The sequence below is a fragment of the Choloepus didactylus genome, chromosome 12, assembly GCF_015220235.1.
Source record: "Choloepus didactylus isolate mChoDid1 chromosome 12, mChoDid1.pri, whole genome shotgun sequence".
Classification (NCBI taxonomy): domain Eukaryota; kingdom Metazoa; phylum Chordata; class Mammalia; order Pilosa; family Megalonychidae; genus Choloepus; species Choloepus didactylus.
In genome coordinates this window covers 6,171,545-6,187,429 of record NC_051318.1, presented here as the reverse complement: position 1 = coordinate 6,187,429, position 15,885 = coordinate 6,171,545, and the positions used below count along the sequence as shown (strand labels likewise).

Sequence of the window (15,885 nt, the reverse complement as noted above, 5' to 3'; positions counted from 1 at the left end):
AATTATGAGAAAAAGAGGCCAGAACACCTCTGCACTTGGAAGTAGAGCCCTAGTTGCTAGCAAAATTCTCTGAGATGGCTCAGACTTAAGAAGAAGAAAAATCCCTCACAAGTATGGGGGTGAAACTAATGTCATACATATCACTTGTGTGTGTGTGTCTATATATGTATATATATATATAAACTTCTGTGCAGTGTTCTACTGTTTCAGTATCAGGCAGGCTTCATGGGAGTGGGCCTGTACAGTGCCCCATAGTTTTGCTTTTGGTTTAATGCTCCATTGTTCTTAATAATATTTAACACTTCGGTTGTTTCCATCTTTTAGTTATTAAGAATAATACCAATAAGAACATTCTTGCACATATATTTCAGAGACATGTACTAATATCTGTTGAATATGTACCTAGGAATGAAATTCCTGGTGATCAGGTAGTTTTCCAAAATGTTCATACCAATTTGCACACCTATACCCTATACTTCTGTAGTTTTTCATGGTTTTGGTTTTATTGCTTTCATCCCACTAAGAATCTTGAGCAATGGAACTAAGGAATGAAGAGCAGATTTCTTTTTTTTTTAATAGCAATTTCAATAAAGCAATTCAAAAAACTTTATTGGGTGCCTGCCAAGTGAGACAATCCCCCAAGCTGGCTCTATTCTAGGACAGCAACAGGGCTTGACATAGAGTGCATGTTCAGTAGCTTTCTGTTGAATGAATGAGTGATAGAATAAATGAACGAAGCGAATAGAAGAATCTCTGAGGTAGCTGGATTCCACGCTCAGAGCGTCAGAGTTAAATTTTCAATTCTGCTTAATAGTCCCTGAAATATCTCAGAATATGAGAGCAAAGAGAAAATTTTTCAATGAAACAGGGAGCTGGCAACTAGGCGGCACCGACGCGACAACTGATTCTGGCCACATTCGGCCGCCGTACGTTTTCCGCCCTGGCGTCGTTCTACGCGGCGGCGCCCGGCAGTGACGTCACGGGGCTCGGCGCTCGCGGGAAAACTTGTCTGGGCTTCTCCGGGAAGGTGCGCGCGCGGACTCTCCAGCGTCGGGGCGGGAACCGCGCGCTGCCATGAGCCTTTGGGTGGACAAATACCGGCCCTGCTCCTTGGGACGGCTGGACTACCACAAGGAGCAGGCGGCCCAGCTGCGCAACCTGGTGAGTCGGCCGGGCCCGCCGGGAGATGAGCGCCCTGAGGCGGGGGGCGCGGCCGGCCGGCGGAGTCCCGGGGCCCCTGCCCGGCTCCGAGCCGCAGCAGTCTCGCAGAGTGATTTAAGTCCAGCGTCCGGTATTGCAGGTGGGGAAAACTAAGGCCCAGAGGCCTCAGGAGAAGCGGTGAGTTAGTGGGTACACTGCAAGATTAACTACAGCCCGCTCCCCTCCCCCGAATCTCCGTGGCTTTAGACGTTTTCTTGAGGATGTTTCCATTCTCTGCACTGAAAAGCGGGTACGTTTTGGGGTGAAACACCGTTATGCCACTGAGGCTTTCGTTTCCACTCTTTCTGGCAATGCCAGTGTACAAGAAAACCAGCCTCACAGCTGAAGGTTCACAAAATCATAAATTTGTAAATAGTGATTATGGTAAGCCTTTTGGGTGGATTATTGTTAGGTGACCTCGTGATTCTGTGAGGGGCATTTTATCATTCCCCTTTTACAGAAGGAAACCGAACTTTGACGAGGTTAAGTAACTGGACCAAACAGCTAGTAAATGGTTGAGACAATATTGGAACCCAGACAGGTGACTGAAAGCCTGTATTCCTTCTGCCCCGAAAGAGGACACCTGGCTCCAGCACCCACCCTGTCACACTATTTGATCCCAACTTAATTGGTGCTTTCCAGAAATTCTACCCACCTTGCACACTTGAGGAATTGGTAAGAAGAAAGTCAGTTCTAAAAGGATTTGAGCATTAGTTGCAGATAGGAACCCATGTTTGGGATGTTGCACATACATTTTTTCAAACCCAGAGTGTTTATTTCACTTCATGTGATAATTCGTGTAGATGCTCAGCAGGGAGGCTGCAATTGCTTCCTGCAGTTAACTTTTAAGTACATGTTGAGTCTTATTTTTCCCTCTTTTCTTCCTTGCCCTCTTTTTCTCCATTCCTTTCTTCGCATAGTTCCACCAGGGTAAGGTATTTTCTGAATTGTTGTATATGTTCTCAACATCATTTGTGAATCCCCTTATGGACTGGAAAACAGAAATGTAGGTTCTTGTTTTGGCTTTTTCAGAATTTTTTGTGATCTTTAGCAAGCCACTATACTCAGTCAACAAATCCTTACTGAATGTCTACTACTGGAATTATATCTGGGCAAAACGGATGAGACCTCCGACTCTGGTGTTAATATTTTAGAAGGAAAAGATCAAACAAGTAAACTATTAATGCATTAGAAGGTGGTAAATTCAATGAGAAAAATGAAACAGAAGGGGGAAAGAATGTGGGGGGGGCAAGAATTGTACTTTTAAATAAGGAAAGCCTCACTGTAAAGGGACAACTGAGCTAAGATTTGAAGGAAGTGAGAAAGCAATGAATACAAGTTATCTGGGGAGAAGAGTAGAACAGGTGGAGGACACAGCAAGAGCAAAATTCCGGAGGCAGCATTTTGTAAGAACCTCAGGAAGGGTAGTTAATATTGAGCCCCAGGAAAAACAATAGGAAACAGGATTTGTGGGGGAGATCCGGGAAGTCAAGTCCCTGCTCTGTGTGAGATGGAAAGCCCTTGGAGGATTTTGAGCAGAGTAACATCTGGCTTACCTTTTTTAACAGTCTTCCTTAAAATTTCTTGGTCTCAATTTCGTTAATAAAAAGGAATGTATTGGATTTATTAACTCCTAAGATAATTTGTAATTCTCAAATTCCATGCGTACCAGGACATCCTTGAGTTATGTTCCTTATGGAAAAAAATTTTTGCCCCATTCTGAGGCGTATTTTATGATGTAGTTAATAAAAGTGTCTAATGATAATGTTTTGTGAAAAGTGAATCTTGTAGAGAGTGGAGAAGAGAGGGTCTTGAGAAGATAAGTAATCTAGTACCTGTGGAAGCCAATCATCTACTTTATATAAGATCATGAAAGGACATATGATGCTGATGGAATTGGCTTTGCTCAGCCTTGGTGTTCCAGTACCACCCAATTTCACAATTATGGGTACTATTTGATTGCAGAGAACTTTTTAAAAATGAGAAATAATTTTTAAAGAAATAACTCCATCCTTATATTATAAAAGTCATTGGAAAAGTTGATATGAGACTGAAGCTTTTGTTTTTTCTCCTTTCTCAAATTATTGGTATTACATCTACACTAATTTTTAAAAAATCAGTTATAGCTGTATACTTCGTTTATGGACAAATTTCATTTTTTTACAAAAAGCTTTGGCTTCATTTTTACTAGCCATAGGATACATTTTATTTTCTATGACTATGTTTTGTTGTACAAAATTTAAACTTTATATTGTGGGAATTTAATAAAGTCTTCTTGCAATAAATTTGCTTTTAAAAAAATGTTCACCTATTTCCTGTTGAATCTACAACTTAATGAAACTATGAAACATTTAAAGCCTAACCTTTGTTCTTGGTTATATGAAGTATAAAACAACAAAGGCAGCAAGTATTTGTGGAATGCCTGTTTTCCAGGGGCATGGTTTCTTTCCTAGAGGCTTTCCTCTTTCAGTGCCAGAGAAAGATGAGTTTACAAAGTATTAAACTATCTCTCTGTAAAGGTAATTATTTCATTTTTCTCTAATGGTTATTTGGAAAACTCTTGCCTTGTAGTATTTTATGCACCTGAAGATAAGGACTGCATCCTAGTCTTCTTTTTTTTTTTTTTAACGTTTACAGCAGCTTTATTCATAATTGCCAAAAACTGGAAGTAACACTCAACAATAAGAAAACAAACAGCCCAATTTTAAAAATGGGCAAAAGTTGGGAAAGAAGCTAGTATGTTCATAGGGTGAAAGGTATGGAAAATAACCAGCAGGGAGTAAGAGGATGAAAATAGAGGAGAGGAAAGATGCAGCAAGGATGAGGAGGTAGAGCTGAGAGCACAGGTAGAAGAAGGAACCTTGGACCTGGGAAGGCATTTTAAAAAGGAAGGGAACCTCAGTGTGTTTGCAGGTGTGGGAGGGAGAGCTGCCAGGAACTATATTTTCAGTCGGTAAGGACCAAGCTCAGTGAGAAGCACTGAGAAACCAGTATGAGTGATAGTGAGCGCTTTTTCACCTGGTTATACTCCACTGCCTGTGCACTGGAGTGGAGGGTCACCAGGAGTTCCTTGGTGATGGGAGAATGCAGAAGGGTAAGAAGGTGAGGGAGCAGCAGATGCAGGTGACAGAAAAGGTGATGTCATCAACCACAGGATGTAGGTTGTTTAGCTGCTCAGTGGGGTCAAGAGAGGAAGAAAGGCTAGAGACATTAGGACAGGGACAAAAGGAAAAGATCAAGGGGCATGATGGACCCCAAATCAGGGGTTAGTGGACATGGGGGGTGGGGTATAAGAAATATCGAAAGGCTGTGTTTGGAGAGTGAAATATGACCGTCTACAATTTCATAAGTGCAGCAATTCCAATAGTTAATAATACCAAGGGTTTAGCTCTGGGACCAGGTTGATGAATTGAAACAGAGATGAATATAACTGGAGTTAAAGAACTATAAGTACTAGTTACTGGATAGGTTTCCCTGTTGACCCTGAAATCACCCTGGATGTTGGCAGCAGTCAGAGTGAAGAGATAGAGACTGAGAATCATGTGTCACTGTCTTGATAACAGTCAGGGAGAAGCCACAGAGCACAGCAGGGCTTTTCAAATTTTTTGTTTCCTTTAAATTTAATTTTAAAATTTAAAATTTAAAGAAATTTTACTTAAAAATACAGTGTGCATGCTTACACACATTCAGAAATATTTCTTAGATTACTCATTTCCTTCTCTTCTAGTCTTTTTTTTTAATCTTCATTTTATTGAGATATATTCACATACCACGCAGTCATACAAAACAAATCGCACTTTCGATTGTTCACAGTACCATTACATAGTTGTACATTCATCATCTAAATCAATCCCTGACACCTTCATTAGCACACACACAAAAATAACAAGAATAATAATTAGAGTGAAAAAGAGCAATTGAAGTAAAAAAGAACACTGGGTACCTTTGTCTGTTTGTTTCCTTCCCCTATTTTTCTGCTCATCCATCCATAAACTAGACAAAGTGGAGTGTGGTCTTTATGGCTTTCCCAATCCCATTGTCACCCCTCATAAGCTACATTTTTATACAACTGTCTTCAAGATTCATGGGTTCTGGGTTGTAGTTTGATAGTTTCAGGTATCCACCACCAGCTACCCCAATTCTTTAGAACCTAAAAAAGGTTGTCTAAAGTGTGCGTAAGAGTGCCCACCAGAGTGACCTCTCGGCTCCTTTTGGAATCTCTCTGCCACTGAAGCTTATTTCATTTCCTTTCACATCACCCTTTTGGTCAAGAAGATGTTCTCCATCCCACGATGCCAGGTCTGCATTCCTCCCCGGGAGTCATATTCCACGTTGCCAGGGAGATTCACTCCCCTGGGTGTCTGATCCCACGTAGGGGGGAGGGCAGTGATTTCACTTTTCAAGTTGGCTTAGCTAGAGAGAGAGGGCCACATCTGAGCAACAAAGAGGCATTCGGGAGGAGGCTCTTAGGCACAATTACAGGGAAGCCTAGCCTCTCTTTTGCAGCAACCGTCTTCCCAAGGGTAAAACCTATGGTAGAGGGCTCAACCCATCAAACCACCAGTCCCCTATATCTGTGGTCATGTTAGCAACCATCGAGGTGGGGTAGGCAAATACCCCTGCATTCTCCACAGGCTCCTCAAGGGGGCACTACATCTTTTTTTCCTTGTTTTTCTTTTTCTTTTTTTAACTTTCCCTTCTTTTTTAAATCAACTGTATGAAAAAAAAGTTAAAAAGAAAACAAACATACAATAAAAGAACATTTCAAAGAGACCATAACAAGGGAGTAAGAAAAAGACAACTAACCTAAGATAACTGCTTAACTTCCAACATGTTCCTACTTTACCCCAAGAAAGTTACCTAATATAGCAACATTTCTGTGAACTTGCTCCTACTATATCCATCAGAAATTCACAGACCATAGTCATTCCTGGGCATCCCCAGAACGTTAAATAGCTTATCTGTTCTTGGATTATTGTTCCCCCTTCCTTAATTGCTCTCTATTGCTAGTTCCCCTACATTCTACATTATAAACCATTTGTTTTACATTTTTCAAAGTTCACATTAGTGGTAGCATATAATATTTCTCTTTTTGTGCCTGGCTTATTTCGCTCAGCATTATGTCTTCAAGGTTCTTCCATGTTGTCATATGTTTCATGAGATCGTTGCTTCTTACTGCCGCGTAGTATTCCATCGTGTGTATATACCACATTTTATTTATCCACTCATCTGTTGAAGGACATTTGGGTTGTTTCCATCTCTTGGCAATTGTGAATAATGCTGCTATGAACATTGGCGTGCAGATATCTGTTCGTGTCACTGCTTTCCGACCTTCCGGGTATATACCGAGAAGTGCAGTCACTGGATGGAATGGTAACTCTATATCTAGTTTTCTAAGGAACTGCCAGACTGACTTCCCAGAGTGGCTGAACCATTATACAGTCCCACCAACAATGAATAAGAGTTCCAATTTCTCCACATCCCCTCCAGCATTTGTAGTTTCCTGTTTGTTTAATGGCAGCCATTCTAATTGGTGTTAGATGGTATCTCATTGTGGTCTTAATTTGCATCTCTCTAATAGCTAGTGAAGCTGAACATTTTTTCATGTGTTTCTTGGCCATTTGTATTTCCTCTTCAGAGAACTGTCTTTTCATATCTTTTGCCCATTTTATAATTGGGCTGTCTGTACTATTGTCATTGAGTTGTAGGATTTCTTTCTATATGCAAAATATCAGTCTTTTGTCAGATACATGGTTTCCAAAAATTTTTTCCCATTGAGTTGGCTGCCTCTTCACCTTTTTGAGAAATTCCTTTGAGGTGCAGAAACTTCTAAGCTTGAGGAGTTCCCATTTATCTATTTTTTCTTTTGTTGCTAGTGCTTTGGGTGTAAAGTCTAGGAAGTGGCCGCCTAATACAAGGTCTTGAAGATGTTTTCCTACATTATCTTCTAGGAGTTTTATGGTACTTTCTTTTATATTGAGATCTTTCGTCCATTTTGAGTTAATTTTTGTGTAGGGGGTGAGGTAGGGGTCCTCTTTCATTCTTTTGGATGTGGATATCCAACTCTCCCAGCCCCATTTGTTGAAAAGACCATTATGACTCAGTTCAGTGACTTTGGGGGCCTTATCAAAGATCAGTCGGCCATAGATCTGAGGGTCTATCTCCGAATTCTCAATTCGATTCCATTGATCTATATGTCTATCTTTGTGCCAGTACCATGCTGTTTTGGCAACTGTGGCTTTATAATAAGCTTCAAAGTCAGGGAGTGTAAGTCCTCCCACTTTGTTTTTCTTTTTTAGAGTGTCTTTAGCAATTCGAGGCATCTTCCCTTTCCAAATAAATTTGATACCTAGCTTTTCCAAGTCTGCACAGTAGGTTGCTGGAATTTTGATTGGGATTGCATTGAATCTGTAGATGAGTTTGGGTAGAACTGACATCTTAATGACATTTAGCCTTCCTATCCATGAACATGGAATATTTTTCCATCTTTTAAGGTCCCCTTCTATTTCTTTTAGTAGAGTTATGTAGTTTTCTTTGTATAGGTCTTTTACATCTTTGGTTAAGTTTATTCCTAGGTACTTGATTTTTTTAGTTGCTATTGAAAATGGTATCTTTTTGTTGAGTGTCTCTTCAGTTTGTTAATTTCTAGCATATAGAAACATTACTGACTTATGTGCATTAATCTTGTATCCCGCTACTTTGCTAAATTTGTTTATTAGCTCTAGTAGCTGTATCGTCGATTTCTCAGGGTTTTCTAGATATAAGATCATATCATCTGCAAACAATGACAGTTTTACTTCTTCTTTTCCAATTTGGATGCCTTTTATTTCTTTGTCTTGATGGATTGCCCTGGCTAGCACTTCCAGCACAATGTTGAATAACAGTGGTGATAGCGGGCATCCTTGTCTTGTTCCTGATCTTACAGGGAAGGCTTTCAGTCTCTCACCATTGAGTACTATGCTGGCTGTGGGTTTTTCATATATGCTCTTTATCATGTTGAGGAAGTTTCCTTCAATTCCTACCTTTTGAAGTGTTTTTATCAAAAAGGGATGTTGGATTTTGTCAAATGCTTTTTCAGCATCTATTGAGATGATCAATTGATTTTTCCCTTTCGAGTTTTTAATGTGTTGTAATACATTGATTGTTTTTCTTATGTTGAACCATCCTTGCATGCCTGGAATGAACCCCACTTAGTCATGGTGTATGATTTTTTTAATGTGTCTTTGGATTCGATTTGCAAGTATTTTGTTGAGGATTTTTGCATCTATATTCATTAGGGAGATTGGCCATTAGTTTTCCTTTTTTGTAGCATCTTTGCCTGGTTTTGGTATTAGATTGATGTTAGCTTCATAAAATGAGTTAGGTAGTGTTCCATTTTCTTCAGTGTTTTGAAAGAGTTTGAGTAAGATTGGTGTCAGTTCTTTCTGGAAAGTTTGGTAGAATTCCCCTGTGAAGCCATCTGGCCCTGGGCATTTATTTGTGGGAAGATTTTTGATGACTGATTGGATCTGTTTGCTTGTGATGGGTTGGTTGAGGTCTTGTATTTCTTCTCTGGTCAGTCTAGGTTGTTCATATGTTTCCAGGAAATTGTCCATTTCCTCTACATTATCCAGTTTGTTGCCATACAGTTGTTCATAGTATCCTCTTATAATTTTTTTAATTTCTTCAGGATCTGCAGTTATGTCACCTTTTTCATTCATTATTTTGTTTCTATGGGTCTTCTCTCTTTTTGATTTTGTCAGTCTAGCTAGGGGCTTGTCAATCTTGTTGATCTTCTCAAAGAACCAACTTTTGGAGGTATTTACCCTCTCTATTGTTTTTTTGTTCTCTATGTCATTTATTTCTGTTTTAATCCTTGTTATTTCTTTTCTTCTACTTGGTTTAGGATTGGTTTGCTGTTCATTTTCTAGCTTCTTCAGTTGATCCATTAGTTCTTTGATTTTGGCTCTTTCTTCCTTTTTAATATATGCGTTTAGTGCTATAAATTTCCCCCTTAGCACTGCTTTTGCTGCATCCCATAGGTTTTGGTATGTTGTGTTCTCATTTTCATTCGTCTCTATATGTTTAGCATTTTCTCTTGCTATTTCTTCGTTAACGCACTGATTGTTTAGGAGTGTGTTGTTTAACCTCCAGGTATTTGTGAATTTTCTAAGTCTCTGATGGTTATTGACTTCTAATTGTATTCCATTGTGGTCAGAGAATGTGCTTTGAATAATTTCAATCTTTTTAAATTTATTGAGGCTTGTTTTATGTCCTAGCATATGATCTATTCTGGAGAAAGTTCCGTGAGCACTAGAAAAGTATGTGTATCCTGGTGATTTGGGATGTAATGTCTTGTATATGTCTGTTAAATCCAATTCATTTATCAGATTGTTTAGGTTTTCAATTTCCTTATTGGTCTTCTTTCTGGTTGATCTATCTATAGGAGAGAGTGATGTGTTGAAGTCTCCCACAATTATTGTGGAAACATCAATTGATTCCTTTAGTTTTGCCAGTGTTTCTCTCATGTATTTTGTGGCACCTTGATGGGGTGCATAGACATTTATGATTGTTATTTCTTCTTGTTGAATTGCCCCTTTTATTAGTATGTAGTGGCCTTCTTTGTCTCTCAAAACATCCCTGCATTTAAAGTCTATTTTATCTGAGATTAATATTGCTACACCTGCTTTCTTTTGGCTGTAGCTTGCATGAAATATTTTTTTCCATCCTTTCACTTTCAGTTTCTTTGTGTCCCTGTGTCTAAGATGAGTCTCTTGTATGCAACATATTGATGGTTCATTTTTTTTGTCCATTCTGCGACTCTATATCTTTTAACTGGGGAGTTTAATCCATTTACATTCAACGTTATAACCGTGAAGGCATTTCTTGAATCAGCCATCTTTTCCTTTGGTTTATGTTTGTCATATTTTTCCCCTGTCTCTATTAATATCCTTTATTGTACCCATACCGAATCTCTTTCGTACTGAACCTTTCTCCAAGTCTCTCTGTCCTTTCTTTGTTTCTCTGTCTGTAGGGCTCCCTTTAGTATCTCCAGTAGGGCAGGTCTCTTGTTAGCAAATTCTCTCAGCATTTGTTTCTCTGTGAAAAATTTAAGCTCTCCCTCAAATTTGAAGGAGAGCTTTGCTGGATAAAGTATTCTTGGTTGGAAATTTTTCTCACTCAGAATTTTAAATATATCATGCCACTGCCTTCTCGCCTCCATGGTGGCTGCTGAGTAGTCACTACTTAGTCTTATGCTGTTTCCTTTGTATGTGGTGAATTGCTTTTCTCTTGCTGCTTTCAGAACTTGCCCCTTCTCTTCTGTGTTTGACAGTGTGATCAGAATATGTCTTGGAGTGGGTTTATTTGGATTTATTCTATTTGGAGTTCGCTGAGCATTTATGATTTGTGTATTTATGTTGTTTAGAAGATTTGGGAAGTTTTCCCCAACAATTTCTTTGAATACTCTTCCTAGACCTTTACCCTTTTCTTCCCCTTCTGGGACACCAATGAGTCTTATATTCGGACGTTTTATATTATCTATCATATCCCTGAGGTCCATTTCGATTTTTTCAATTTTTTCCCCATTCTTTCTTTTATGCTTTCATTTTCCATTCTGTCATCTTCCAGGTCACTGATTCGTTGTTCAACTTCCTCTAGTCTTGTACTACGAGCGTCCAGAATCTTTTTAATTTGGTCAACAGTTTCTTTAATTTCCATAAGATCATCCATTTTTTTATTTAGTCTTGCAGTGTCTTCTGTATGCTCTTCTAGGGTCTTCTTGATATCCTTTGTATCCCGTACTATGGTCTCATTGTTCATCTTTAGTTCTTTGAGTAGCTGCTCTAGGTGCTGTGTCTCTTCTGATGTTTTGATTTGGGTGCTTGGGCTTGGGTTATCCATATCATCTGGTTTTTTCATATGCTTTACAAATTTCTGTTGTTTTTGGCCTCTTGGCATTTGCTGAACTTGATAGGGTTCTTTTAGTATTTGTAGACCAATTGAAGTCCTTATCTCTAATTTATCAGATCTGCAGCTTCGTGGAGTACACTTTCTCTAACTAACCATCAGGTGGCGTGCACGAGCCACCTGTTCTCCACAAGCCAGTTCTCCCCTGCTTAGCCTTTTTGGTGAGTGGGGGAGTGAGTCTTGTGGGGTCCAATTGGTGAACCAAGCTTGCGTGTGTAGTTGGTGTTGTCTGCCCTGCATGTGGGGTGTGTTTCTAGCAGTCAGGGAGGAGGGGTGGCTCTAACAATCAAATCTCCCGGGTGATCCTAGAGTTTTAAAGCTGCTGCAATAGTCTAATCCTTCAGTTCAGTCCTGCCACAGTTTGTCTCTGCCACTGACCCACAAGTCCTTGGTATTGGCGTATGGCTCCTGAGACTTGCAAGTGGGCCCCTCTTCCAGGCTGTGCACGCCGGGTCCTCTGTTGAGGGAAGACTGTGCTATGTCACAGGTGAGTGCTGTCCCCCCAGGGCAGTTCTGTGCTGCTGGGCTGTGTAGGGAGGCTCCCAGTCTGCTGCAATGATGGCTGAATGGGGCTTTGTTAATTCACACTGCTCCACCTTCCCAACTCTGGGACAATCAGCTGAGGTTGCAGGGAAGGCTAATGTCCACACCCAGTTTTGTGGTGTGTGCCTGTTATTTGAAGCGCTTCTGTCACACTGGGTTGTCTGGGGCAGCTCTGGGCTATGGGGCTGGCGACGGGCAGGAGTGTTTCCTGTCCACCAGGATGATGGCTGTGAGCAGACACCCCCCTTTTCTTGGGAAGTTGTTGTGTTCAGTGAATTTTCTCAGCCACTGGATTATTGCCTTTTGTCTCAGAGCTCTCTTAGTTCTGCTCTTGTCTTGACCTGCCGAAATTGCAATTCTTTGAAGCTTTCTGTATTGGGCTTCTTAGAGTAATTGTTTTAGAAAAAGAAAAAAGGATTAAAAAAAAGGGCCCTCCTCAGAGATCTAATGGGTTATTGATATGCTAAGAAACAAAGCAAACCAGGGCCATTATGTAAAGGTCCACAGGGCAGAGAGATCAGCTTTTCTTCGGGATTTGCACATGAGCCTCAGGGCCTGAGCTCCGCCCTTCCCCTTTCTATGTTCACCAGAACTCCAAAAATCCTCTGCTTTTATTTTGGAGTTTTTCGTGTTATTTTTTTTTCTATGCCTGTCTCCTCTCTGCTGGGCTGGCTGCTCTCAGATTCTCTGGTGCCTGGTCTCAGTCTATCTATGGTTGGAGTTTGGATCAGTAGAATGAGTTTCTGATAAGGGCTGCCACTGCAGTTCTCCCTTCTCCTTCCCGGAGCTGACAGCCCCTCCTCCCACGGGACTGAGCCTGGCAGGGAGGGGTGCGGGTCCCCTGGCCACAAAAACTTACAGATTTCGCTGATCTCAGCAGTTCGACGTTTTCTTGAGTGTTGTATGAAGTATGCCCAAAGTCAGATTGCTCTGTGGTGTCCAGTCCATGCAGTTCCTGGCTTTCTACCTACTTTCCTGGAGGAGTAACTAAAACATACAGCTCACCAGTCCGCCATGTTGCCCCGCCTCCTCCTAGTCTTCTTTATATCCCTCAATCCTGATTGATAATCAGAATCACCTGGGAAGCTTTTTCAGGCACCTGGTCTTATATTATAATACAGGAGTCCCTGTCCATGCCCTGCCCCATCCCCTTGTTCTTAACTTTGAGGTGCACATAGACTGACACCCAGCTTCTTTCATCTGTAGTTTGTCTGAGGGCTTTCCTTGCTAACACCCCTAAGTCAACTTCAGTTGCCTGGGAATGAATGCCGTCCCCTATCCCCATTCCCATCCACTTTCCGGGAGCAGACTGATGAGAGAGAGCTATGCTGCTCCATTTTCCCCAACCTTGGATCGGATGACACCAAGCTGTGTGTTTACATTGGCTCCCAGAGTTTTCCCAGCAGGATTAAGCCACAGAAGCCCTGAGTGGTATTGAGCTTGATAGCACTCTTATTGGCTGCCTTCCTTTCCTTGCTTTGCTTCCCTAGTTCCCTCCAGAAGTTTTCCTTTACCTCCCAAATAGACCAGAAGTTCTCAATTCTTGTCACAGGAGCTGTTTCTAGGAGTCCATACTAAGACAGGTATCAGTTTCAGAGTTACTGAATATTAATCATGGATGGTGTCCAGTAATCAACCAGTATTTTATTTAAAAAGTTCTCTGGGAGGTTGACAGTCAGGCAGGTATGGGAGTTCTTGCTTCCCAGCACATAGTGTTGTACCTTTCAGCTAGCAGTGTTGTACTCTGCTAGCAATGCAAGAGTTATAAAATCAGTGCCAGGGCAATAGCCATATTTTTGAAATTATTTTGTAAATATATACACATATGTATACACATACATGTATTATTTGAAGTTTCAAGGACAGTTACATATTCAAAATATTTGATATTTAAAAGGCAAGTCAGAGCCGTTTGGCTCTGTCAGTGCAGAGGGGTACTGTCAGCAGCCCCCAGAGTGGCTTCCCTTCCCCGTGCTACAGCCTTGGCTGCAGGGCTGGGCTGTATGCTTTTAGTACCTGGCTCAGCCCTCCTGAAGTGCCCACGGGGATGGGAGCGGCCTCAGAGCTGCTTGGGGAGGAGGATGGGGGCTAACCTGTTGGTGGTGCTCAACATGTACCTGTGTTGTATGAACAAATAAACCTCCTCCATTTGATTTGGAGTTTTACATGCAGGAATTGAAGTATAAGCAGAGACTTTGCTTATGGTGGGCATCCTTACCCCTTTTCAGGAATGTTTGAAATTTCCCCAGAAAATGCTTCTGAACTAGGAGAAATATTTAAGTTTAAAGAAGCTGTTATTTTAGGGGGCACTGACTTCCTAGAAGATGGTATAGACAAAATTGTAGAACTGGGAAAAGAATACAAAGGCAGTGCCTATCATTTAATGCATAAAAGCTGCAATTACTTTTCTTCAGCTTTATCAGAGATTCTTTGTGGGAAAGAGGTTTCTCGCTGGATCAGTGGACTGGCCCACTTGCGCTCCTGTATACCCTTTCTGCAAAGTTCCCTCTCGAAGGAGTGGTTTACTCCTGCATCCTCCACCTTGTGTCAGCCAAGAGCCCAAGGATAAACTGGGGGAAGTGGAAGATGCTGCCCATCAGCTTCCATGGCAAGCCCTGCAGCGGACTTCAGACCCAGGTGTCACACCATAAGTGTCTCCAAAGTCACACTTTCAGAACTATCTCTGGTAGTTGAATATTACTAGAGAAAAACAAAGAGGAAGCATGTTTTGGATATTTCATATGCAAAAGATGGCCCTCCCTCAAATCTCAGGTTTTCAGCTCAGGATTACATTTTTAATAAAAAAAAAAATCACTTGGTACAGGAGGGAGAACTTTGTATGAAGCCACCCTTTGTTTTTGTTTTTTTTTTTTTAGCCACTTTTAAATTTGGATTTACTTTTTTCTGTTTTATACAAACTCGGTTATGTTTTCAGTATTTTGTATTGCTGTTTACAAATCTTGCATACACTCCTGCTGCTGTGAAAGAAGAAATTCTGCAAGTCTTGTACACTTCTGACAGTTGTCAGAGCTATTGCATAAATAATAGGCACACAAAACAGGTACTTATACAATTACAGTCACCATCACCTGTTTAAGAATTGCCTTTTGGATTTTTGTTTGTTTTTGTTCTTAAAGGTATTGGCACCAGGATGTGGGGAGCCAAGCTAGCCAAGATGAAGGGGCATATACAGGCCTGAGGGTGTGGGGGCGGCCTTGGTCTGCTGGAGAGGTGGCCACTTCCTCTTAGCACTCTCTCCCACTTTGAGTAGCTCCTCCACCGAGGTTCCCACTAAACAATTGGTTTCATTACAACCGGATATCCACCTAGACAGGGAGGCACATTCTTGTGTGTATATGGCACTGATGCCTTTGATTCTGAAATCATGATGTTTTTCTCTAAGGATAATCTTGCTATTGACTGGGGAGTGTTTTTGCACATCTTGCAGGAGATGTGGTGGGGTGGAGGGCTCTATTTATTTTAATACACATTGATTTCCTCCCTGCACAGAATTTTGTTGATGGTGAAGGAATATCCTAAGTGGTATCCTTCTGAGTAGCAGCGTGAGGTGACATTCAACTGCTTTTAACTATTCAGGCTACCTTTTATACTAGACTTTAAAAACAGAGTCTGAAGTAGCACACACAAAAGGTAATTCTTTGATATTTCAAACTTTTTATGTACCTTCTGAGGAGGAGTATGTTGGAGTATTTTAGTTTGTTATGGAGTAGTTGCATCTCATAAGTGGGATGCCTAATCTCATTGACCTCTTGTTGAAAATTGTATTTGTGTGTCTTAAAATTCATCTTTTAATGTTGTCTCAAATATACATGTCTTACATAACATATACTACAAACGAAATTGTCGCCCCAGATAAGTCCTCCTTAACAAGGAATCTGTCTGCTTGAGTCTACTCCCAGTTTAATCCTTGGATGTAAGAACCACATCATTACATGTAAAATTAGATTTTTCTGCCTTAAGAATGAATGTCCTATGTAAAATTTCAGGTGCAGTGTATAAGTTATCCAAGGCAGTCACTTCAGCTTTATATATATTGTTAGTTTTAAGTCATTTACATGTATTTAAACGTCTAGATTGGATAGCTTGCTATTGCTCTATGTGAAGGTGCATATCTTATAGTAAACTACATTTCTAACTTTTCCATAAGCTGATTTTATCAAATTTTTCATTTTA

The 15,885-nt window shown here is 40.7% G+C and overlaps 1 protein-coding gene and 1 pseudogene across 1 annotated transcript in view; both read left to right on the top strand.

Moving 5' to 3' along the window:
• The first annotated feature begins 983 nt into the window (after positions 1-983).
• Positions 984-15,885, top strand: part of RFC3 (replication factor C subunit 3) — a 35,108-nt gene continuing 20,206 nt past the window's right edge. Inside the window, exon 1 of the mRNA XM_037800103.1 lies at positions 984-1,161. Within this exon, the coding sequence (XP_037656031.1) occupies positions 1,075-1,161 (87 nt within the window). The 5' untranslated portion in view covers positions 984-1,074. The remainder of the gene's footprint in view (positions 1,162-15,885) is intronic.
• Positions 13,773-14,395, top strand: LOC119507409 (annotated as a pseudogene).